This window comes from Adiantum capillus-veneris, chromosome 13, assembly GCF_014529385.1.
Source record: "Adiantum capillus-veneris isolate H3 chromosome 13, ASM1452938v2, whole genome shotgun sequence".
Classification (NCBI taxonomy): Eukaryota; Viridiplantae; Streptophyta; class Polypodiopsida; order Polypodiales; family Pteridaceae; genus Adiantum; species Adiantum capillus-veneris.
Window position 1 is genome coordinate 63975411 of NC_140943.1, and position 26941 is coordinate 64002351.

The following is a 26941-nucleotide window of genomic DNA, read 5'->3' on the forward strand; positions in this document are numbered from 1 at the left end:
ATGCCATGATGCTAGGGCGGCCATGGACTTACATTCGAAGAAATGCTTGATGCAAGGAAGCAGAGGAAAATGTCGCAAAACCTTTTGTGGAATTTTTGTTCCGTGGAGATCTACTCGATATCTTTCGGAATCACATTTCGGACACTTCTCCATGTCTATGTATTCCCCTCTGAAAAGAATGCAGTCATTAGGACAAGCGTGGATCGAATTGTAATCCATCCCCAAGTTTCGCAAAATCTTTCTTGCTTCCTCTCGAGAATCTGGCATCACATTATCAACTGGTAGTATGTGCTCTTTGAGCAATCTATATACAACATAAAAATACGGTACAATTGTGTAAAAATCTATCAGATCATTATACATTTAGAGTTTTATTAAAGTAAACTAATTGTAATAGATCACCTGAAAAGTGCTGTGACGCTAGTGTCACTCCATCCAAACTTTGTCTGCATGTTGAGAAGAACCAGGAGCGCTTTCAATCTAAACACACGTGCTCCATTATACAATGGCGTATCGGCTTCACTTTTCATATCATCATAGACAAGCCTTTCTGAATCCATGATCGTCTCAATCATTTCATCAATTTCGGGCTCAAACATTGTCTCGTTGGGAATGTGGTCTGCATGATCATCCCCCGAGCTGTGTGAGGCTACATCTTGTGGCCTCACATATGCTGCTTGACCAAAGCGCCTGCGAACACGTCTATTGGGTTGCAAGATTGCTGCCTATTGGCCAGCGTCAGAGTCCGACGAGTTATAATTGGCAACAACTCGATCTATAATAGATGGATCGAACTCGTCAAATTCGCAAACGTGCTGCAAAGAAACGCGTCTTGTCCGTCGCACAGCATGCTTGCAATGGTTACAAGGACATAAGATCCTCGTTGAGAGATAGGTGTTTCGGTTGGACGGCCCCACATCCTCGTCACTACTCATAATGAGGGCAAAAATCTTATAACCTAGACAACAAATTTAATCTTCTATTGACATTTAGAATCTTATCTCTCTCTCTCTCTCTCTCTCTCTCTCTCTCTCTCTCTCTCTCTCTCTCTTTGTTCACACTGTAAACTACCTCACATTCTCTAGTCATGTCCAATCCGCGCACACCTCGGTCTAGAGGTGCACGGAGATCAGAACCACCGGGTTATAATCTCGTCTTTATTGGTCAATGCCTATATTTGTGGGTACAAGAAATCTACACACCCACGTCTACATGATACTGCATGTAGTGGACAAAACCCCTTTGCCTCTTCTCTAGCTGTAGCATTTCACATCATCTTAACATCTTTTCATAGCAGATCTTTGTTTGTAGCATGCAGGTACGTCATTCTTGCAATGTAGCTGATGTCTGCTCAAGGTACTTAATTCTTATTCTAGATTTGACGGGATGTGCGTGGTGTGTGTGTGACCCTTGAAATCGTCATCTTGCATCACTAATTTCTGTGTATGCTCAATTTGCTCTTCCATTAGCTGAACATGACGGCTTATTGTATGGTAGCAGCAGTCGAACATGCAGGTGGAATTGCTAGTCCGCATGGAGTGTCGAGGCTGTGAGCGCAGGAAATTTTCTCGCCATTTTCTCGCCATTTCTTCTAACCTTATCTTAAACGATTTCCTCGCCATTTCTCCTAACCTTAATTAAATAACCTAAATCTAATTTAATATAACAACCCTAAACCTAAATTAATAAACCTAAATCTAATCTAAAATAACATAAATTTAAATCTAACGTAAATAAACCTAAATCTAATCAAACATAAATCTAACTAAAAATAAACCTAAATCTAATCTAATTTAACTTAAATAAACATAAATCTAATTTAACGAAAGTCTACATCTAACCTAATCTTTAACGTCTTTTGGGATAGTTTCCTACGACGTTAAAACTCTCTTCTCTTTGTGTGTGTGTGTGTGTGTGTGTGTGTGTGTGTGTGTGTGTGTGTGTGTGCCAATTAAAAGAGAAAAATGGTATAACCTTTCTATCACCCAAGTGTGGTAGATTGGTTATGCCATTTTCCTCTTGAATAACAAATCTTGGTTTCAACTCCTCGTTGGCTAGATTTTTAGGTCTCTTTAATTAGTTTCCTACGACGTTAAATTAAACTCTCTTCTTTTCGGGTGTGTGTGCACGCCAATAAAAAAAAGAGAAAAATGGTATAACTTTTCTATCACCGAAGTGCGATAGATTGGTTATGCCATTTCTCTTATGAATAACATGTCTTGAGTTCAACTCCTGTCGACTAGATCTTTAAGGTCTCTTGGGATACTTTCCTACGATGTTAAGACTCTCTTCTTCTTCTTCTTCTCTCTCTCTCTCTCTCTCTCTGTCTCTCTTTGTTTTATCTCTCTCTCTCTCTCTCTCTCTTTTCCTCTCTCAATGTGTGTGCATTTTTTGATTATTCATGTATGTGTGCGTTTTTTTGGTTTATGCATGCTCTCTCTCTCAATGTGTGTGTGCTTTCTTTGATTATACATGTGTGTGTGCACATTTTTGGTTTATGCATGCTCTCTCTCTCTTTTCCTCTCTCAATGTGTGTGTGCTTTCTTTGTGTATGCATGTGTGTGCGTTTTTTTTTAATGCTTGTGCTCTCTCTCTCTCTCTCTCTCTCTCGCTCTATCTCTCTCTCTCAAAAACACAATGTGTGTGTGTGTGTGTGTGTGTGTGTGTGTGTGTGTGTGAAAGAGAGGGAGAGAGAAAGAGGGGAAGGGACCATGAGAGTGAGGAGAGGGAAGGAGCATACCTGGCTCTCCTTCCTCTCCTCGTGTGTGTGTGTGTGTGTGTGAGAGAGAGAGAGAGAGAGAGAGAGAGAAGGAGAGAGAGAAAGAGGGGAAGGGAACATGAGAGTGAGGAGAGGGAAGGAGCATACCTGGCTCTCCTTCCTCTCCTCGTGTGTGTGTGTGTGTGTGTGTGTGTGTGTGTGTGTGTGGAGAAGAAAGAGAGAGAGAGGGAGAGCGTTACCTTGCTTGCTTGAGCGCGCGTCGAAAACTCACATCTGAGATTTGAGTTTTCGAACGCTCTCGGTTATTTTTTTAGCCCTGTCGGCGTCGTTATATGCGTCGCTATGTTACAGGTAAATATAGCGTCGCTATGAGCGTCGCTATGTTACAGGTAACATAGCGACGCTCATAGCGACGCCGTGCATTTTCATGTTTAAGCGTCGCAGTATGAGTGTCGCTAATGTTAAGCATAGCTTGTAGTGCTTGACTGGCTAACTGTTTTTTGATAATTGCTAGAGGAATCGCTACAGTAATAGCCTCGACAACCTCCACCTGTTGGGGCAAAGACTTTTTCAAAGCGGAAAAGACCCGATCTGCCAACCCGTCTTCCACTAGCCCACTGCAATCTGTTTGGAGCTAGTTCTTTTGTTGGTGTTAGGGCCGGATTCAATCATTTTGTTGACTTCCTTAAGCTCTTGCTGAAGTCTAGCTCTTGTATTCTGCAGTTTTTCGATATCTCCTTCACTCGACAACCCTTCTGCTGAGTCTTTTCCACAATCCTTAGAGTTAGGCCCCTTGAGTATGCTGGCAAACGAGATGCCTGGCCTACTGCTCTTGACGCCTTATTTATGTTCGTGCAGATGGGACCCTGAGGAACCCCGTCTTTGAGGGTTTTAACCTCGAATTTGAACCCTTGAGTTGAGCCCACTTTCTCTCTTATTTCCTTAGAAGGCACTTTTCCAATCGATACCGGTTTGTTCTCTTTCATGGTTGAAGCCTTTGGCGAATTGGGGCTCGATATTTCTACGTCATATAACGGTTTCAAAACCGAACCGTCGTCTTCATCCATTGACACTGCTAACTCCATTTCGGGTAATTTGCTCGCCGTTAACATCTGTGAAAATTTATATCTTCGTCGCCTACTAAAACGTCGGGTTCCATTACAAAGTGGCTCACAAAAAGAAAGAGCAATAATCTCCCCTTCCAACCGCAATAAAGAGTGGTAGGCTTAAGTTCCAAAAGAGAATAATATCTCAAGACTAAGGTCACCTAAATCAAACCAAACATTGCTAACTAAGCACTCTAGTTAGAGAGTAGAGCCCCGTGGGTGTCGTCGCGACAATTCGGAGACCGCTTGCAAGACCACCATCTGCAAATGCACACATCTCACTTCCTCATGGATAGGGGCACCTCCTCTACATGAGAGTCTTGCTCTGGAGGCATGAACGAAAGGTAACGACAAATGTGTACCCGATGGAATGAAAGGTAACGGCATGAACTACTTGCAGAGAAATACAACAAGCTTTGTTCACATCAAAATTGCTCATGTCCCTTCTCACTTTGCAGGTGTTTTATTGGGAACCTGAAATCAATACTTGACGCTTTTCTGGTAATCATCTGTTTCCCACCTTGTGACAAATTGGGGGCATTGTTTTGTAGTGAATTACCAGCAAGAATTTCATTTCTTTTCCTAGGTCATGGTGGTTCGGATTGATCAAATGTTTCTTGTAACACATGACCAAAATTTATGAAAGCCCAATGACTATTTTGCAACATCTCCAGTTTTATGCATATTATGATATGAAGTACATGTAGGTATGGTTCTAATTCATGATGCCAACATATGCCTCTGGCAATCACTTCATAGTTGATGGCAATGATCTGAAAAAGGAATCAATTTTTTAAAGTTTGTTGAATGGACAGCGAGCGAGCGCTAACACTACATTGACGTCAGCTTCATGTGAAATTAAAGAAGAATATCAAGCGATAGAAAAAACTTAAGTTAGAAAGATTAAACCTTAAGTTAGAAAAGCTGAATATTGAAGAGAAAGGGACCTTTCTTCTTTGCTTATCAGTTGTGCATTAACCTTGTTAAGCGTAGCTGCTTTGATGCCCATTGAGGTTTTGAATCTCACTATCTATTAGAGACATGGCACTGTCAAAATAGCAGAATGTGGACGCGTACACGCGAGACACTTGCAGCAACAGATATTCCCCCCCCCCCCCCCACACACACACACACACACACACACACACACAGATTGCTCCAATTAACTCGGACTAAACCGATACAAAGTGATAGTCTGAGGGGCCCTTATATACTTCTCATAGAAAATTGCTGAACTTGATCCAAATAAATCATGTCAAATACATAAATTAAATAACTTATAAATAGGCTAAAAACTGGGCAGTTTCACTTGAGATGCATAATTTTAACATCTCTTCTACAACTCATAGTGGACTGAAGTTGGTGAAATAGTTTAAGCAAGGAGCGACCATGGACACCCAACCCAATGTTACAGGCTTGGACACTCCAAGTGAGAAATCAATAGCAACGCACGAACAAAAATTACAAAATCATTGAACTTGAATAGAGAGAGAGAGAGAGAGAGAGAGAGAGAGAGAGAGAGAGAGAGAGAGAGAGAGAGAGAGAGAGAGAGAGAGAGAGAGAGAGAGAGAGAGAGTGTGTCAACGTGGCACGGTGGAGTTCCGAGCCAAGACGCACTGGCCCCAAAGACTGGTGTCCCTTCCGGTATTTCTTTATTATTGCTTTGCAAAGGTAAGACTCCTGAGGGTCCAACTCTCTCCAAGACTGTGCATCTAGATTCTCTCCAAAGAGTGGCCCTCAAGACACTTACAAACTTACAAGGGATGCCCAGTAGGAGCCCCAAAATTTTCATCCAAAAGCACTTAAGCCCAAAAGCTTCTGCCCTCAAAAAGCATGTGCAAAAACTGCCAATTGCCCGCGTCATTCACAAAATTCCATATAGCAGTGCCACATCAGCCTGTTAGCACAAATCACGGAATTTTTTGCTAGTCCTTACGCATTGCATTATTAGGGTTTAGGCCCCTCAGCCATAATCTTCAAGTTGGTAGGGGTTAGAGTTTTTAACTTTAATCCTATGGTCCTCTCAGCCACACTTTCTGGGTTCAACTCCTCTTGTCCTCTCGGCTAGTTCTTTTCAGTTGGGCCACGTCATCACTTTGTGACATTCCCCCTCTTCAAAGAATTGTAATCGCCCTTGATTACACTTGCAAAACAGGCGAAGGACAAAAACTTTCTTCAATAGACACCGATTCTATGTACCCAATGCCCATGCACTAGACTCCATAAATCCAACACTTTTACAAAGACATCAGTCGCTAATCACTCACAATTCTGTCGAGGGTCTCAGATACAAATCATGATCATTGTAACCTATTTAGCAGTCACATCCAAACCATGCTGATCTTTTCACGTTGTCTTGATGTGATGGGTTTTAGGGTTTGGGTTTCTGTGTCGAGGTCATAGACGCATCAATAAATGCGCGTTTGGCCCGCCCGAGACTCACTTCCCCTAGAAAGGTGGTCCATGCCAATCTCTTGGTCAAAACCGGAATCCTCTGTGCCATGATTAGTTCTCTATGTGTAATTTGCATCTAAAGACATCTGCATGGTGCTAGGAACATTTGTGTGACCTTAGGGTCTTGAACTAATTTGATTGAGTTTTGCAGAAATCGGCCGAGAGACCTAAAGGTTAGTAGAGAAGAAGAAACTGAAGAAATTCCAACTTATAAATACCCGCCGAATGGCCAAAAGTAATAAAGGGCTAGGAATTAATAATCCTAACCCTACCAACTTATGGAGCACTAGTCAAGGGGCGCAAAACCCAAAATGTTGAAATCTTGAACTCTGGGTTGGATTTTCATAAATCGCGTTGACTGCCATGTGGCACTGTTGTACGGATTTCCGCGACTTGCGCTGGCTACTGTGGACAGATTTTGGCGCTTGCTTTTGAGAGTAGATGCTTTTACAATCAAGTACTTTTGGGGCCCTACTTTTGGGCATCCCTTGTAAGTTTATAAGGTGCCCAAAGGGCCACTTCTCAGAGAGCATCCGGACGCATATTTTGGAGAGAGTTGGATCCTCCGGATTTGTACTCTGTGAAGCGTAATAATACCAATGTAAGGTGCATCAGAAGTGAATGTTGAACTTTGCTCAAGATGAGTGCTCCGAACTGTGCTCAAGGATTCCTTTTACTTACGGAAGAGAGAGCCTTCCGTTCCTTTACTGAGAGAGTGCAAATGATTGCGGTACGGAGTCTGACCGGTGAAAATGCAAAACGCTGATGCTAATGGGGTACTTGTCGCCGGGAATCTGCAAACGCTGATGGTAGTCTGTAAATGCAAAAAGCTAGGCTGATCTGTTGTCTGTTGCAAAAATGCTAGGGAATCTGCTAACGCCGGGCTGATCTGCAACTGCAAAACGCTGGGGCTGATCTGCAATGGCTGAAAAACCCTGGCTTTTCTTGATGGCTGAAAACGCTAAGTTGTTTCGCCGGGGTCTTGCTGGGAAGGTGCACTACCAGGCACTTGGTCCCTGCTGCCTCTTCTGCCAGAAAGTGCTAGCGCTAGGTTTTCTTATATATATCCTTAGCCAATTTGCCCTACCCAGTTTCCCAACAAAGTCACTTATTAATAATAAGTGAAAAATGGCTAAAATAGGAAAAATAGGTTCTGTGCACTGTAAAATGCTCCTGATGGAATCTGATGGTAATGCTGATGATCATGCTATGTGCAACCAGAGGATATGCATCTACTCTAAGTGCCTGGACATGCACGACTTGCGAACAGACTCACAAAGGTGCCAGAACACTTCCTAAGCTAACTGAACCCTTGTCATGAAGTAGCTTGTCCACATACACATATGGTTAGATGTGCACGTGACAAAAGAAATACTGAAAGGGGCGTTAGTCTTGGCTCGAAACTCCGCCATGTCGTGTCAATTATTGTTTCTCTCTTTTTTCAGTTGTTTTGAAGTACTAAAAGTGTTTGTCACGAGCTTGGGCACCCCAAGTCGAGAATCTGGCATGACACACGAGAGAATCACTTAAAATACTTCACAACTTTAAAATCACAGTTCAATTTGGTTGACACATCTCGACGTAGTTTTGTGCCAAGAGAGATTGACCCCAAAGACTGTACCCCTTTCGGTATTTCTTTTATATTAATGCTTGAGCAAAGTACAACTGCCGAAGGGGTCCTCTGCTCTTAAGACTCTGCGTCCAGATGCTCTGAAGAGTGAGGCCCCTAAGGGTCCTTTTATTCTTACAAGGGATGCCAAAAGCAGAGCCCCAAAAGCAGTTAAACTCAAAAGCAAACTGTCCCAAAAGCAACTGATCGTCAAAAACTACCAAAAAGCACCAGCTTATATTGCGGAAATCCGTACAGGCTGCCACGTCATGAGCCAGCATAAAAGCCGGGTTTTCGTACCGTGCCACGTCAGCCTACCGTATGGTCCTGCCACGCCATCTGTCACGTTGGCGTGCCGTACTCATCTTCCACGTCATCTGCCATGTGCGGGCAGTACTGCTACGTCACCATTTTGTGACGTACCCCGCTCTTGAAAGAATTGTAATCGTCCTTGATTACGCCTGCAAAATCAGACATAAGCCATAAACGAGTTCAGTAGACATTGACTCTTAAGTTTTTCTAAAATCTGTTCTGGAACGAGTATCTCCTTGCCCCGTTTTATTTCCAATCTGTCAACCAATTTCATTCTTGGGCCTTCTTGGGGCACCTTGCAACAATATGTCCTTGTTCTCCACATTCAAAACATTTTCCTGCTTTGAAATATTCCTCTCTCTTTTCTTCTGTCAGTCGCTGTTCTTCTGTCAGCCGAGATCGTATCTCTTTGTCGTCTGTTTTTGTTCTGACTTTTTGAAGGTTCATCTGGTCGGTAAGTCAAGTTACCTGAATGTATAGCATATAGACTCAGACTTCTTTTCAAGACAGTAGTCTCGGATCTCTAGGAATTCCACAGCAGAACCGTTTAATCTGTTCCTTAAAACTGATCTTCTTAAAGGATGAGGCAAGTAAGAAGACATCCCAAAATCTCTTACAAAAAGAATCCAAAGATTCTATCATGACCATCCATATATGGTTCTAGTCAGTAATTACGTCTCGTTCGTATTCTTGTGTGAGCCATGAAGAAATAAAGAGTTTCTTAAATTTCAACCACTTTGTCGGTGCTTGTTTCCTTAACAAAAGTGTGGACAACCATGTCCGTGCATTGCCTTTCAAAAAGGATGATGCTCGTTTGATCTTGGAGTGCTCTGTATAGCGGCCTCTAGAAAATGCTATATCAAACTATTGGATGAAGGCTAAAGCCTTGGGAGCATCTCGAAACCTTGGAAAGTACTCAAACTTTACTGCCTGTCCTCCCTCTTTGAATTCTTTGGCCTTTTTGCCCTTGTCGTCGAGGACATCATACTGATTGGCTCTGGAAAAGTGCTTCCTTTTTGCATAAAACATGTGATCTTTCCTTTGTTTCTTACCCTTTCTGTCCTCATCACTTGAGTCAGAAGAAGATGAGCTGTCAGAAGAAGATGAGGACGAACTGGACAATCCTTCGAAGCGTACATGCTTCTTGTCGTAGAAATGAAAGCATGATATTACACTTTTAGATCTTATTTACGATTTTTCATTAAAAAAAAAACTCTGCACAATAGTAAATTGAGAGAAAAATGCAAGAAAATTGACATAGCACTATGGACCAGAAAATGGGCTGGTCCCCCCCTTAGAAGGAGATTTCTGTTAATTTTTGATAATTACAAGCGCATAAATTCAACACAGCATACACTGCTGCTGTCCCCGTCACTACTCTGATGCGTAAGAGCACATAAATTCATAAGCCTAGCGGCTGAAATTTTCATACTTGTAGCCGTGAATGGCTAATTCTACTTTGTACTTGAGGTTTCCTTTGCACTGCCCTTAACTGTTCTCATGCGCTTCGTGACCTCTTGTGAGCTCTTCATGGACCGGGAGCAGCAATTCGTTGGAGAGAGAGAGAGGACTCTGCGCGGGTGGAAACTGTTGCAAAGGGCCCCCAATTGCTAGCGCTTGTCACGATTGTGACTATGTTACATTATTACATCTACTCCTAGTTGCAGATACGCAAAGTGCCATGCCAAGGAGAACCCTACGCTTGGATGGTGACGACCCTTCGCTCAAGAGACGTGGGAACGCCCCCTAGCCCCCGTTCCGGCGTTCTGGGGGGCAGTTCCCTTCCCTAACGTTCCGAAACATCCCGGAACGTCTAACGTTCCAGGTGGCCAGTGCAAACCGGAATGGCCGTTCCGGAACGTTCCGGAACGCCCCCGGAATGTTCCGGAATGCCCCTGGAACGGCCAACGGCTACAAACAAATTTGGCAAAAATTGGAAAAATTGAAGTAAATGTTTGGGCTTCTTTTTGAAGTGTGCAAGGCCTCAAGGACTCGTAAAATGCACCCCCCTCCCCCTTTCTCTCCACAAGCTAATCCTCAAGGGTCAAGCTCTCTCCCTCTCACACTCTCAAGATCTGTCCCTCTCAAGACTCACTCTCTCAAGGCTCAAGGCTTCAAGCCTTCAAGCTCTCTTCCTCTCCCTCCCACTCTCTCAAATCTCTCCCTCTCCCTCTCACTCTCTCGAGTCTCTCCCTCTCACTCTCTCAAGCTCTCTCTCTCTCTCTCATCTTCATCTAGTCATAGCAAGGTTGAATGGTCTTCAAAATGAGTTTTTTGTGAGTATTAGAGTCAAAGCACTCTAATACTCCTTGTGTTTAAACACAAGGAGCTAAAAAATGCACTATTTGGGTGTTTTTTAACCTCCCGTTCCGCGCCGTTCTCGTTCCGGACCCCTAGCCATTCCCCCGTTCCGCGGGGATCCCGTCGCCGTTCCCGTTCCGCATTCCGGGTAACTATGGCCTCTTCGCCAAAAGCCACACTCCTTCGACGATTGGTCACACCCCTTCGTTCTACGGTTGCGACTCTTCGTCCAATGGTTGCAGCTCTTCGCCGAAAGGATGTGTCTTTACGTCTAATGTCATGTCTCTTCACCATGAGACGTGTCTTTTCATTTGTGTCTCTCCGTCTACGTAAGGAGCCTATTGTATTCAATTTTCAAGGATTCATTCAAGCAATTAAACACACATTCAGTCTCTTGAGTCTTAGTTTGATCTTAAGTATGAAGTTTAAGTCTTAATTATAGGATTAGCACCACTAATTCACACAGTGGTATCAGAGAAAATTTTTTCCCAGGACCCAAAGGTTGTGAACCTCTCACCCTCATCGCTACGCGCTAATTCTTTTCCTGGAGTTGTATAAAAGCAGCAGAACGGTGGTACGCACACCCAAACGAGCATGAAGTACCTTAAATTTATTCTTGCTCCAATTCTATAACTACAAGACAACAATATGGCCGTGTGTGTGGCTTACCTGATGAATTTTGGGATCGTTTGTGCTGGTGCCCCTTCACGTGCCCTTTCACTGGGATATACCCCTTTGTTGGTGTCCCTTCGTGTAACAAGGTATTGAACCAGCAGGCAGCCATCAACTCTCCGAGGATCACACCCCTGCCCAAGCGATGTGTCTTTTCGTAGCGGGTTCGTGCCCTTTCACTTGAACAGAGACCACTCTTGGCTCTCCCCTTGCTGCTGGCTGCCACCCACTAACTAGATGAGAGCACCTTTTCGCGGGAAAATTCCTTCACGAAACGACACGAGCAAGCGCATCATTTCCCAAAGCGCACCCTTTCACCAAGCGGCAGAATCTTCTTGGGCTGGCCTTGATTTTTTTTACGCTGGGCAGAGTTTACGATGGTAGCCAGTAAGTTCTATGGTATTAAAATTGACCTCGATTTAAATAATTGAGTGGCCGAACAATCCCCATAATTTACCCAAATTTTTTAAAACCCATGTGAACTCACTCTTATATCAATTAAAACCCCCAAGTAAAATAACTTAACCAAAAGAAAAAAAAACTCACCAAATCAAAGTGAACTCTAGCATTCGTTTACAGTGGGCATCACCCTCTCTTCCACTCTCCCACGTTGGCCTTGTGTGCGCTTTGCGCCCGCGAAACTTTTTGTCGTCATAGCCGAAGATGACTTCCATATTCCGGTCCCATTTCTCTTGTCCATAGACGAGATTCCTGAAGAAATGTTGCCGGAATGTGAAGTGCGTCATATCTGATACTCCAGAACTTGAGATTATTACCCGACCCCAGAGCCGGATAGAACTTGCATCTGTTCCAGAGTTCCCTTTGAGGCGTAACCATGCTGAATTCTCAAGACGGAGGTGGTCAATCTGACGACGCTCTTACTCTTATCAACGAGCAGATGGCCACACTTTCCACAAGCGTCGCATCACTACACACTCGTTTGGATCAGATGTAGACGCAAAACACTTCCCGGAATCGTCCTATAACTTCTCGGACTACACATGCTGATTCAACACCTTCGTCTGAAGCTTCAGTGGACGAACCGAACGAACCAGATCCAACTGAAGAGGTAGACATGTTAGGGAATAATGTTTATAAAGGCATTTTAAGCCTTGACTCCAAGGGCCCAAATGTGAATACCCCTTTGACCCTTAGGTCACTTACTCATAATAAAGAGAGAGCCCCAAAACTCAAAAACGAGCTCTTCTCCCAAAAATCGTACGCTACTCTCTCTCTCTCTCTCTCTCTCTCTCTCTCTCTCTCTCTCTCCCCACGCCTGCTCTTGCTTCATGCTCCTCTCTTCTTCTCCATTGCCATCACAAGAGGCACCAAGTAGGCTTCTTCTTCACCTCCCCCACACGTGGTATCAAAGCCTAGGGTTTCCCAGAAGAGCCATCTCGAGAGCACAGATCAGAATTTCGATTTTACTCGTTGCACGCAGGGATTTCTGCCAATTTGCCTCAAACTTGTCGCGAAGGAGTCTCCTCATTGTGTAGAACAGACCCACGGTGAATTAGGGTTTCGAAAACTGGCGAACAGCAGTCAATTTTCGCTGAAATTGACCAAATTCGACGTCAATTCGACACAAATTCAGTAGGGCGAGTCTCACAGGTCATTCTTACAGGCATTTCCACTAGTACTGGTCTGAAAATTCAGCAAAACAGGTGTTTACAGTCTGAATTTTGCCCTAAAACAGTGAATTTCAGCAAGCAATAGATGTATTACACCTTGTGGAAACCTTTGGTAAGGGTTTGGCAGTGAATGTAAGCCGTTGTGGACTGATTTTCACTGAAAATCGGTTGCTGTTTTTCTGGTACAGCAGGCTGTTTTTGGCCTATTTGCGCACATTTGGGCGTGTTTAAGTCGCCAAATCAGGGTCTTAGCATTTGCACTCACTTGGGATGGCTTCAAGCAGTGAAAGTGGCAATCTTTTGCACATTCGGAAGCTTGAAGGGGCCCCATAGCTTTGTGATATGGAAGAAGCAATGTTATAATGTGATGCTGCAAAAGAAACATGCAAAACCGATTAAAGTGCAGGGACAAAAACCTATTGACATGTCGGATGAGGAATGGGAGGAAGTGGACGAGTTAGCTCGTTCCACGATTATGCTTTCAATGTCTGATAGCTTATTGTTCAATGTTGAGAACGAAAAGTCAGCTTGGGGCATGTGGAAGAGATTGGATGATTTGTATGCACAGCAGAGTGCGGCTAGTAAGGTTTACTGGCTTAAGAAGCTTATGGATCTCCGTATGAAGGAGGGCACGCAAATGTCGGTGCACCTCAATGAGTTCAACTCAATTTTCAGCCAACTGTCAAGTCTGAAATTTGAGATTGACGACGAGTTCAAAGCCACTTTTCTGCTATGCACATTGCCCGAGAGTTGGGATATTTTTTGGACAGCTCTAAGTAGCTCGAGTGTAACACTTACATATACGGATGTAGAGAGTTCTCTCCTCATGGAAGAGATTTTCCCAATGTCCTTCGTTACGAGACAAAGATAAGGACATAGTTGCAGATTCCAAGTCTGAAGACGAATATGCTCTTTTTGATTCTTTATTGGATGATGATATGCCAATTGCAAGTCATGAAGTCGCAGTTTTTGAAGATGATTCTGAAGAATTTTGGGATTCATTATTGAAAGATGATTACAGTCTTCATCCAAAATCCTTTCCAGTGATTAGCAAAGTTACCCTATTTGAAGAGTGCCTTGAGAAGATTTCCTCTTTACCAAATATTTTGCAGTTATTGAAAAATCTTAAACCAGAAATCTTACATCGCATGAAGGATTTTGAAGATCAACCTCTTGTTGCAACCAACCTGATTATGCCAGATTCCTCTAAAAAGTCTTTGAACAATTCAATGACATGGGATTTAGCAATCAAAGAAAAAAGGTTTCGCAAGAAGCAAAGGTTCAAGACAAAGGTTTCAAATAACTCAAAGATTGAAGATTTTCGGAGATTCAATGCTTTTCCGGAGTTCTATCAACATCAGAAGTCATTTTTTTGACATGGGCTCTCATTTTAAATGGGAGGGAATGTCACGATTGTGACTATGTTACAATATTACATCTACTCCTAGTTGCAGATACACAAAGTGTCGTGCCAAGGAGAACCCCTACGCTTGGATGGTAACGACCCTTCGCTCAAGAGACGTGCCTCTTCACCAAAAGCCACACTCCTTTGACGACTGGTCACACCCCTTCGCTCTACGGTTGCGACTCTTCATCCAATGGTTGCAGCTCTTAGCCGAAAGGATGTGTCTTTACGTCTAAAGTCATGTCTCTTCACCATGAGACGTGTCTTTTCAATTGTGTCTCTCCGTCTCCTATTGTAAGGTGCAACGGAAATGAATGTTGAACTTTGCTCAAGATAAGTGCTCCGAAGTGTGCTCAAGGTTCCTTTTACTTACGGAAGGGAGAGCCTTCCGTTCCTTTAGTGAGAGAGTGCAATGGACACAAAAAAAGTGGATGAACACTGTGAATGAAGGTGTATGAGACTGAGAGATAGAGAGAAGAATACGACACCAGAAAATTGTCAAACCCTCCTCCGAAGGCCCCGCTCTCTATGGCGAGAGCGGTCTACTTATGATTGCACAAATCTCTACAATGCTTGGACTTGCCGACGATGTCGACGACGATGAGACGGGCTTAAATCTGAAAATGCTAGTGGTTGAAATCTGCATCAGATGCTGAAATCTGCGTTTTCCGGGCTGAATCTGCAAACTTCACGGGATCTGACCGTGTAGCGATGATCTGTTGCGGGAAGGTGAGATCTATGAGGTTTGGGGGTTCTATTGCGATGTCTGACTGCTGAAAACTGAAAACGCTGGTCCTAGGGCTGAATCTGTCGCGATGAAATTGCAAAATGCTGAGGCGGATCTGCAAACAAAAAATGCTAGGCTGAATTCTGCTTCTTGCGGTGGAAATCTGCTAACGCTTGGAATCTGCTGTCTTCTTGGGAATCTGCTAACGCTAGGGTTGATCTACTGTCTACTTTCGTCGGGAATTTGCAAGTGCAAAAACGCTGGCTGATCTGATGCAAAAACTCTAGGCCTTCTGGTGAGTGAAAACGCTAGAGTTGTTGCAGGGGGGGAGAAGTCTTGCTGAGAAGTTTCCTGATGAACACCGGGTTCATGCTGCATCTTCTGACAAAAAGTACTAGCGCTAGGTTTCTATATATACTTGCTTAGTAAAATTGCCCTACCTAGTTTCCAACAAAAGTCACTTAAAAATAATAAATGAAAAATGTCAAAAATAGGGAAATTAGGTCTATGCATTGTAAAAATGCTCCTGATGGGTTCTGATGGATTCTGATGGTAATGCTGATGATCATGCTGTGTGCAACCACAGGATATGCATCTATTCTAAGTGTCTGGAAATGCACGGTCTGCAAACAAACTCACAAAAATGCCAGATCACTTCCTATTCTAGACTTACTTGACTGAACTGAACCCTCGTCATGCTGTAGCTTGTCCACGGATACATAGGGTTGGGTGTGTTAGAGTTTCATACTTTTCTGAAGTCCTGGTTGAAGCCCCGCTTCAAACTCGCGCGTCTTCTTTGCATCAGAAATTTTCATGAGGGAGTGACTTAAAGGAGGACCGCACAAAATTTGTCAACGTAGCCTGACACAGCTTCATGCTCTCTTTGGGAGAGCCAATCCCATTCTTTCTTCACATCATCAGCCAATTCGGGAGGAAGGAACTAAGCATAAAACTCCTGTTTAAACTCCTCCCAATCTTTGGGTTTGCGTTTCTCGAGAATTGTAGTAAGCCACCAGTTGCTAGCCGTATCTTTTAGATACATGCTAACAGGGCGGAGTTTAGAGCGTTCTGAGAATTTACTCTCTGCAAAGGCCACCTTGAATTGTCGAATAAAAGCGAGAGCCTTCGTATGGATCCTCTTTCCATTATAGCCTTCGAATTTAACGTCTTTATCTCCAACTTTGAACGTCTTCTTCTTTTTCTTGTGGTGTCGGGACCGCTTCTTGGCGATGGCTTTGAAATCTTTGTCCATCGGAATTCTGTGTTGTTTCTTTTTATGACCCTTGTCTTGCTTTTCTGTTTTTGGTAGCCTCGTCTGGGGGCAACTCGAGTTCCGTATTAGGAATGATGTTTTCCAAGTTCTTAATGAAAGAGTAATTTGGCGAGTAAGTCGGCAAAGAGATTTCTTCTTCTTCTTCATGCTGTCGGGAGGTTCCTACTGCAAGGTCCCTTTGAGGCCGTGTTGGGGCCCCGGTCTGAGGTATTCCCTGAGTTGGTACTGGGGGATTTCGAGGTGGCTCTTCCACCATCTTTGCTTTCCCTTTTTCAAGGGTCTTAAGCACTTTCTGCACTTATGGCTGAGCAAGAGCATTGCAAATTCTGCCATCTGCTGCCTCATCCGCTCAAGCTCTTCTGCTTGTCCTACCATTACGGGTATTTTTTTTCTGCCAAAGATGGTCTCTCCTTAAGAAAGGAAACGAGACGACATGGCTTTGATACCATTGTCACAGAAACATAAGTGGGATCGTACTTTTTTAGATCTTATTTACGATTTTTCATAAAAAAAGAAACTCTGTACAATACAAAGTTCAAAGAATAATGCAAGAAAATTGACACAGCACTAGGGACCAGAAAATGGGCTCGTCCCCCCCTTAGAAGGAGATTCGTAAGATTTTTAACCTTTTAACTTAAAAACACACGTAAAAGCCCAATGTTTTTGACCAAACTCGAGCACAATTAGCTCGGTCGTTTTCATGCCTCTCCTGACTCAACTGTGTCCGGCTGGCCACTGTCGTGGGCGGCCACGGTGAAATATTTAATTACGACTTTTTTGAGCCCTTTAGGGACACCATCTTATTCATGTGCTTGTTCTGATCTGTTCTACACTTCGTCCGGCTACTGCCCTACTTAACATACTATCTGGACCGGGATAAATTCCCAAATGGCACATTGCGCTAGGAAATTACCCGTTCATAATTTATTGTCACCATAAATTCATATATTCATCCTGTGTGCACAAAAATCATTTTCATTTAACTGTAGCCGTAGCTAAAAATATTACACCTTCTGTTTTTTGGCGTTTTCAAAATAGGATTTTTGGCCCAAGTAACCGGGAAAATCAATTCCCTTGTTTTTGTTTCTTCAATCGCTTTTCTTTTGACCCCAATAGTTGGCTGACTTGTTTTTCAACAATGTACTTGAGTTCATCTTCAGTAAACATTCGTGGAACAGGAGGTTGCTTGAGGGCTGACTTGATTTGGGGAATTGATGGCTTTTTGCCAATGAGTATGCACCTCGTCAATCGGGTGCTGCGTCAAAAATTTGCAAATTTGAGCATCTACCTGCTGTTGACGTTGCATCTCCATTAGTTGATTTTGCGTAGGCTGAGGTGACCCATATTCGTGTCTTGCTAATTCATTCGAATTTTCCGTACTGCCTCCCGTTTCAGAAGTATCAGGAGGGTTCGTCAGATTCTTGCAGGATTCGTCGTTTGAACCCATGTGTGTCACGGTAAGAGGATCAAATTTCCCGGCAGAAGAGATGTTAGGTGCAGCGGAATGAATGTTTGAACTTTGCTCAAGATGAGTGCTCCGAACTGTGCTCAAGGTTCCTTTTGTTCTTATGGAAGGGAGAGCCTTCCGTTCTTAATGAGAGAGTGCAATGGACACAAACAAAGTGAATGGACATTGTGCGTGAAAGTGTATGAGACTTAGAGATAGAGAGAGAAGAGAATACGACACCAGAGATGCTGTAAAACCCTCCTCCGAAGGCCCCACTCTCTATGCCGAGAGCGGTCTATTTATGATTGCACAAATCTCTACAATGCTTGGACTTGCCGACAATGTCGATGACGATGAGTACGAAGACGAGACGGGCTGAAAACTGAAATCGCTAAGGGCTGAAATCTGCAAATCTTTATCTGCTGAATTCTGACTCTTATGTTGATGACGATGTTGATGGCGACGATGCGACGACGACGCACTGAAAACGCAGATGCTGAAATCTGCGTTTTCCGGGCTGAAACTGTAAACCTTGTGGAAACTGACCGTGCGGCGAGGAACTGCTGCGGGAAGGTGAGTTCTGCGAGGTTCGGGACTTGGTCTGCGGTGTCTAAGGGCTGAAAACTGAGAACGCTGAGGTTTCTTGATGTTCCGTCGCGGTAAATCTGCAAAACGCTGAGGCTGATCTGCAAATCAAAAACACTAGGGCTGAAAATGGTTCTGCTGTCGTCGGATGGCCTGCAACTGCAAAACGCTAGGTCTCTTGTTGAGTCTTCTGTCGCCAGGGATCTGCAAGAGCAAAAACGCTGGCTGATCTGGTCCAAAAACGCTAGGTGGTTGTTGTGGAGCAAAAACGCTAGGGCTTGGGGTTCTGCTGAGAAGTTGCCTGTTGAGCAATGGTGCTCTTGCTGCCTCTTCTGCCAATTAGTGCTAGTCTAGGTTTGCTTATATACAAACTTACTCAATTTGCCCTACCTACTTTCCAACAAAAGTCACTTCAAAATAATAAGTGAAAAATGTTAAAAATAGGGAAAATAGGCTAAATGCATTGGAAAATTCCCTTGAAGGATTCTGATGGGAATGCTTATGATCATGTTGTGTGCAACCAGAGGATATGCATCTAATCTAAGTGTCTGGACATGCACGGTCTGCGAACAGACTCACAAAAGTGCCAGATCACTTCTAAATCTAGACTGACTGGACTGACTGAACCCTTGTCGTGCTGTAGCTTGTCCACAGACACATAGGGTTGGATGTGTCACGTGACATCCCCTCCTTTCCAAAGTGAGGTACTGGTACCGAACCGTATGGTGTCGAGGGAGATCGCCAACAGCATCCGGAATCCTGGAAGGGACTCTTCGCGGGCCCACTCTGATGTGTGGGTCGTGCGGTACTTGAACTTCATAAAGGTCTGCAAAGCTTGCTTCTTTGGGCCGCGCCGAAAGCGACAATGTCTCCTGTGGCTCCTTCAATGCTTCAACTTCGTCTAGAGTCATGCTTCTTTCTTCTTTAAGAATCTCCATGGTTGAAAATTCGTGAAACCATTTCCAACACAAAAACATGAACATACCCATTCCATGTAAAGTGAGTGGAAAAAATCTTGTCTTCCTCAAAGACTGTGCATGCAATGTAGATGAACAATTAGACGGAGTGCCAAACCATTCACCACGCACATGCAAACAAATAAGATCGAATCTTTCTCTTCTGATCTAGAGCAATCAACTGTGGCAATTCACAACGGAAATGCCCATGCTTGGTGCTCATACTTTCATGTGCTCTTTCTACAACTTTGTCGTGCCAAGGAAGAGACATGGAATGTGACGTCCTTGAATGCATACTTTTCAGCTTTTCATGAACAATCCGCATACATTCGTGCTCATTCATGAGTGAAACGTGCTCAACGTACAATATGTCATGCGTAGGAAAAGGGATCACATAAAGACGTTGACTAAAATACAAGAAACGATCATGAATGAAACCCTCGAACAATGTGTGCGTATGAATCATGCGAACACATAATACTTCCTGTGAGGGTTCTTTGGACGTCGGCTCGAGAGCCAAGATCGGTTCTTCGTGTTTGATCGAATCTTCCTGTGGGGGTTCTGTGGACCTCGACTCGTGAGCCAAGATCGGTTCTTCGTGAGGGATCTAGTCTGCAATGAGGTTAGCTTTACTAGAAAAAGCATCAACTAAGTCATCATTCTTGTGAACAATCACATCATCTTCATGCAAATCATCGTGCTTATGAGAAATCACATCTTGATCATGCAAATCATCATGCTTGTCAGTGTCATCCAAAGCATGATGCAAATCATTGGCATTCAAATCATCATGCTCATCATTATCATTCAAATCATCATGCATATCATCATGCAAATCCTGTGTGTCATGCTTTGGAGAAGTTGAGACTGAGAGAGTCTCCTTTTCTTGATTCTATTGCATCTGTGCTTGAACTTGAGAAAAGAGTCTCAATGCTTGCTCATGCTCACGCTCTATGGCTGCCTTTCTTTCTGCGTGTCTGCGATCCATTTCTGCTTTTCTTTCTTTGCATTCACGATCAAATTCTGCCATTCTTTCTACTCTTCTTGCTTCACGTTCTAACTTCCTGTCCATAAACATCTGCTTCAACTCCTCCATAGGAGTTAGTGCAATCCTTGGCGTAGATGGGAAAGGGGAGGGTCGGAAAAACCTCCTGGTAGGAAAAATTCTTCTTCGCCTCTCATGCTCATCACCTCCAAACGAAGTATCCATTCCGCTTCGAGTGATGACCATCCACTGAAGTCGTGGGTTCCTGTGGTCTTGGGTTCTTAAGTTCACGAGGAACTTGGGTTCTTGGGGGTCTTGGTTCTTGGGGTTCTTGAGGTCTTGAGGTTCTTGCAGGTCTTGAGGTTCTTGAGTTCTTGAGGTTCTTCTTTTGCTTGCAATCTGTGTTAGAGAAGGATCTTCGCTTCACCAGAGTTCTACTCTTTTCCGCGGGCGCACCCCTTGGCAGCCTTGCGCTCACACCAAGGTTGCTTTTTTCCACCTCACGTCGATTGGCCGGCCGCTAAGTGCACGGTCCGCTCTCAATGAGTGAAAAGAGGCACAAGGGGAGGCTGGACAAGCCCTTTTTTCCTGGGATTCCTGTCACTCTTCAGAAACACGATTAGGAATCGACACGCCCAAGCGAACTTGGTTCATGCGACCTCAACAAGCAAAAAATTTCTTGTTATTCTTGTGGTTCTTTCTGAGTGATACAAAACACTGCCAAAGCTCTGATACCAATGTTAGGTGCAGCGGAATGAATGTTTGAACTTTGCTCAAGATGAGTGCTCCGAACTGTGCTCAAGGTTCCTTTTGTTCTTATGGAAGGGAGAGCCTTCCGTTCTTAATGAGAGAGTGCAATGGACACAAACAAAGTGAATGGACACTGTGCGTGAAAGTGTATGAGACTGAGAGATAGAGAGAGAAGAGAATACGACACGAGAGATGTTGTAAAACCCTCCTCCGAAGGTCCCACTCTCTATGGCGAGAGCGGTCTACTTATGATTGCACAAATCTCTACAATGCTTGGACTTGCCGACGATGTCGACGACGAAGAGTACGACGACGAGACGGGCTGAAAACTGAAATCGCCAAGGGCTGAAATCTGCAAATCTTTATCTGCTGAATTCTGACTCTATGTCGATGGTGACGATGCGACGACGACGCATTGAAAACGCAGATGCTGAAATCTGCGTTTTCCGGGCTGAAACTGTAAACCTTGCGGAAACTGACCGTGCGGCGAGGAACTGCTGCAGGAAGGTGAGTTCTGCGAGGTTCGGGACTTGGTCTGCGGTGTCTAAGGGCTGAAAACTGAGAACGCTGAGGTTTCTTGATGTTCCGTCGCGGTAAATCTGCAAAACGCTGAGGCTGATCTGCAAATAAAAAACACTAGGGCTGAAAATGGTTCTGCTGTCGTCGGATGGCCTGCAACTGCAAAACGCTAGGTCTCTTGTTGAGTCTTCTGTCGCCAGGGATCTGCAAGAGCAAAAACGCTGGCTGATCTGGTCCAAAAACGCTAGGTGGTTGTTGTGGAGCAAAAACGCTAGGGCTTGGGGTTCTGCTGAGAAGTTGCCTGTTGAGCAATGGTGCTCTTGCTGCCTCTTCTGCCAATTAGTGCTAGTCTAGGTTTGCTTATATACAAACTTACTCAATTTGCCCTACCTACTTTCCAACAAAAGTCACTTCAAAATAATAAGTGAAAAATGTTAAAAATAGGGAAAATAGGCTAAATGCATTGGAAAATTCCCTTGAAGGATTCTGATGGGAATGCTTATGATCATGTTGTGTGCAACCAGAGGATATGCATCTAATCTAAGTGTCTGGACATGCACGGTCTGCGAACAGACTCACAAAAGTGCCAGATCACTTCTAAATCTAGACTGACTGGACTGACTGAACCCTTGTCGTGCTGTAGCTTGTCCACAGACACATAGGGTTGGATGTGTCACGTGACAAGTGAAATCGGCCGTGCTTTGATATCACTGTCACGGGCTTGGGCACCCCAAATCGAGAATTTGGCATGACACACGAGAGAATCACTTAAAATACTTCACAACTTTAAAATCACAATTCAATTTGGTCGACATGGCCCGACGTAGTTCCGTGCCCAGAGAGATTGGCCCCAAAGACTGACGCCCCTTACGGTATTTCTTTTAAAGTAATGCTTGAGCAAAGGACAACTCCCCTCTGCTCTTAGACTCTGCGTCCAGATGCTCTGAAGAGTGAAGGCCCGAAGGGTTCTTTTATTCTTACAAGGGATGCCAAAAGCAGAGCCCCAAAAGCAGTTAAACTCAAAAGCAAACCGTCCCAAAAGCAACTGGTCCTCAAAAACTGTTAAAAAGCACCAGTGCAAATTGTGAAAATTCGTAGAGCCTGCCACGTCATCAGCCATCACAAAATCCGGGTTTTCGTACAATGCCACGTCAGCCTGCCATACGGTCCTGCCACGTCATCTACCACGTTGGCCTACCGTTATATCTTGCCACGTCGTCTGCCATGTCCGGGCAGTACTGCCACGTCATCATTTTGTGATAGTGTTGCCAAGTGTGTACGTTGCGATTATCTCTGTGTTTCCATTCGATCCCTTGCAAGAAGTGAGTACAAATGGTATCAGAGCTCAACTTGCTTCCTTTCCCGCTACGAATCGTTGCACGATTGTGTCAACATGGACGGAGCACCGAGAGATCACACTGCCGAAGGAGGAAATCCATCTAGGCCTTCCACCTAGAGGCAACCTGAGGAGACACATGCCCAGTACGTGGTATGATAATTAGTATATTTAGCTGAACAACAAAAACAGAGACTGATGGATGACAGAATTAACTTGGCACCTTGAATTCTCCTTCTAACCGTGTTATGCCCCCCCCAACCTTCTCAGATTCACTCTTCTCTTCCTTTTGATCCTTTCCGAAATTACACAGCTACCTCTTCACGACAGAGCTTGGAGATGTCTCTCAATTTCTGGGAGGCATTTTCAAGAATATGGCTTCCGGAGAACGACCACGCATGGCTTCCAAAGCACCACTACTGTTGCCTTCTGCACCTCCACCCTATGTCCCACCACCATTCATTAGATGGGCACCATCACCATTACTACTATTGCTCAGCACCTCCGATGGCAGATTTTGGTCCAAAACCCTTTAAGGATGGTGGTGCTACAATTGAATTTTTCACCTTCTCAGGCGTCCAAGATTCTCACAATGCTCTCAAATTCCTACAACAGTTTGATCTCCCATTCAGTAACGAGAACTTCACAGAAGAATCCAAGTTACTACAAGTCACCTCCTTCCTCAAAGATAGTGCCTGTTGCCAAATTGGCTTTATCCGACAGAAAAATAATTCTAAATGAATTATTGGATTTATAAGTGAGAGGGTTTTCTCGCTTGGAACACCAAGGAAAAATAATTCTAAATGAATTATTGGAATTTTAAGTGAGAAGGTTTTTCTCACTGGAGACATCCGAGTAGAGAATATTCCTAGTGTGTCATTCAGAGTAATGACGGGAGCACTGTGAAAGGGAATATCTGGAAGGCCACCAGGAACGGGTACTTCTGATGCGTCACATCGGATGGGTGACAGGGAGCATCGAGAAGAAGTATCCGACCATCCGGGAACGGACATCTCTGATGCGTCATAGGATGGGTGACATAGAGCATCGTGAAGGAGATTGTACCGTAAGTTCGGTAGGAAAGGACTAGGTGATGGGTATTCCTGATGCGTCACAAGGTGGGTGACGGGTGCATCGGAAAGGGAATATCCATAGTCGGGAGGAAATTCCGAACTGTGTTAGAATTGTGCACAGGGAAAAAGCAAGCACTTGAATGAAGATGGGTTCAGAGGAAACTTTGAGGAAAAACAGATGCTTTTTGAGAAAGCGGGATTGCTTTTCGGGAAAGCAGATGCTTTCCCGCGAGGAAGTCTATGTCTGCATTGCAACTGTGCATGTGATTGCATCTAGGGACGCCTGGGAAGTGCTGTGAAAGCATTGTTTTTAACTTATAAGGTTTTATTGAGTTTTTGGGTCGGTTCAGACTATTTTTTAAAATACGCCAGCCGCCCACTTAATAAGTGGGCAGCCATCTGATAAATAAGGCAACAGATCAGCCAACGTTTTCTCTCTCTCTTTTTCTGGCAAAACAGAAAAAAAAAGAAAAAAAAAAGCGGAGGTTTTCTGCAGGAACAGGACTCTGGAAACAGAGTCGGAAAAGAGTTGCAGGGATGCCATGGCCTGAGTCTGGAAGGTGAGATCCAGAGGCGAGAACCTTGATTCTCGAGGAATTGGAATAAGGAACGGAGGTTCCTGGGAATAGGGTTTTGCCCTAGGAATCGGAAGCTGAGGCTTCCGGGAACCATCAAGTCTTATTCTAGAACGAACGTGGTAATACATTCGGTTCAAGTGCTTGTATAGACTTCTCCTCAGTAATAAAGATACTATTACGGGGGGGGGGACCAACCCATCGTCTGGTCCCCAGTACTGTGTCGATCTTCTCACTCTCTATTTATTTCTCTCTATATCCTGTGGCTTCGGTAATAAGTGATAAATCCTATTTATCCGAATGTATTTTATATTGTTATGCGCTCCCGTTTGTGACAGTGGTATCAGAGCATGGTCTCCTCTCTTTCTTTGTAAAGAAGGACGACTCTGGGAAGATACGGGAAGAAGCCATGACAAGCCAAGAGAGAAGCAAGCAGGCGGAACCCTAAGCCCTGCAGGAAAAGCTCGCAGAGTTGGAAATTTTTTTCTCTCTGCAAGAAGTCGACACAAGACTTGGGATTCTCTGAGAAGGCGACAAGAGCATGATGCTCTAGATCCTAGAGAATCCAAGGAGCGGAATGCTCAAGATCCTTCAGAATCTAGAAAATATCCATGAACATCAATCCAAAACCATAGCCAAGAAATCTCGTCATTTCGGGAAGGATATGAAGAAGGTCTTTAGACCTCAAAACACTCTGGTCAAGCTTGATACTTTTGACGGAAGGGAAGATGTCCTGAAAGCTACTGCTTTCATTCGACAGTTTGAAGTTGCCTTTGCAAACGACAATTTTTGAGAAGCGTCGAAGGTGAGGTATTGTGACCAAACACCTCAAGGGGATTGCAAGTACTTGGTGGTATACCAAAGCTCTGCAAGGAACTTACAACAAGACTTGGATTCAATTCAAGGCTGAATTTTTCGACAAATTTTTTCCCTCTACGCTTTGAGGAAGGCATCCAAGAAGATTGGGATCGGTTTGCCCAATAGAAATACGAGCGAGTCCAAGCAAGTAGTGGTTCACTCTTGCCAAGGTAGCTCCACTCTTGATCCTCTTTGAGGAAGGAAAGATGAAGAAATTTAATGAAGGACTTTTGCCCAAATATTGTAGACGCATCTGCAAGATACTTTGCAGCGGATGGTGGAGTCAGCTATAAAAGCTGAAAGTGTAAACCTTAGTGTACATAGACTTTAATCCCCGCAGTGGGACGGGAACCATTGAACACAGTAACAATGAATTTTTGTTACCTCTCCTCGAAGGAGACGTTGCTATCTGGAGAAAGTTTGGAGTAAGGGAATTCAATCTAACTCCCAAGTTTTTGAATAGAAGACCCTCAAATTTTAAGTGAGAGGGCAGGTCTTTGATCAAAGTTAAATCTTTGAGGAACTCATAAACTGCGTATTGCTTTTGTGCACGAGATATGCATGTGTCTAACCAGGACAATCACTCTCGAGTGTTTATGAGAGTAGAATTGAGTTGAAACATTGCTTTATGCGATGGATTGGTTTGCTCAAATATCCGGAAGGTCAACTATTGATCTCGTATACGGTAGTTCACCAACAAATTACCTGCTATTGCGGGTAGGACGGCAGAAAGGAAGGAACCATTCCGAGATTTCAACCAAGAACAGCTTTCACTAAGCTTGAGTACCTTATGAACCAACACCCTCTACCCGGTAAGGGAGAACATGGTAGTGCTTTTCGCACAAGTGAATGAACACTCTTTATGAGGGAAGGAACAAGCGACGACTACGGACTGTGCTCGAGAATCCAAGGATTGAAATCCTAGTTTGTTTAATGAGTGGGTTTTGCTCTAAGATCGAGCCAAGGGATCGTCAGGTTGAGCGTCTTCGCTCTAAGGATCTTACGAAGGGAAGGTAATTTCCCAGGTTCATCAAAACTCTAACACAGCTTAAGAATTATGTACACCTTTGGGTACATGGATAACACACGAAGATGCAGACCTATGCCAAGGTGGGTCATCTACCTATTGATTTTTTTTCTGCTGAACAGAATGAGATGAACCAACTTCCTTTTCAGGAACTGGACGGGAGTTTGTTATACTCTCTTGAGCTCCTTTTTACGCGCAAGGATATTCCGACACGAGAATCTCTATTTGAGATGTGTTCGGTAGAAGGAATTTGAGTTTCTCTACGGAGAAGAGGTTTTCTGATGGTCGTTGATCATTGAGTACGCTATGTGCTTTTACCATTACAGTAGCAACTTTTGGTTGCGGTATATGTTTCTCCATGAGCAGGTCAAGTAGCATTTACATGCTGCTGGAATAAATTCGAACTATTCTGTTCGTAAGAATATAATTCGCCAACCGTTTCAAAATGGTAAGAATTACATATGGGAGAACATCCCTGAGAATCAAAGAGGGTTCGCTCTATTGTGAACTAGGTTTGAACGTACGTTCAGAAAATGCTATGGTTAGAATCCTATCTGCCTGAGATTTTGCAAGGCGTCATTGATGCTTGCAAGGAGAAAAAGATTGGAAGGAAGTGCACCG

At 43.9% G+C, this 26941-nt stretch overlaps 1 protein-coding gene across 3 annotated transcripts in view; it reads left to right on the top strand.

Moving 5' to 3' along the window:
- Positions 1-3991: 3991 nt before the first annotated feature.
- Positions 3992-26941, top strand: part of LOC147444145 (golgin) — a 74085-nt gene continuing 51135 nt past the window's right edge. For all 3 annotated transcript variants that reach the window (XR_015190029.1, XM_086526861.1, XM_086526860.1), the window contains exons 1-2: positions 3992-4202; positions 4284-4326. Coding sequence is in view for 1 of the 3 variants with exons in the window: in XM_086526860.1 (XP_086382986.1) it covers positions 4180-4202; positions 4284-4326 (66 nt within the window). In the remaining 2 variants the exon portion in view is untranslated. The remainder of the gene's footprint in view (positions 4203-4283; positions 4327-26941) is intronic.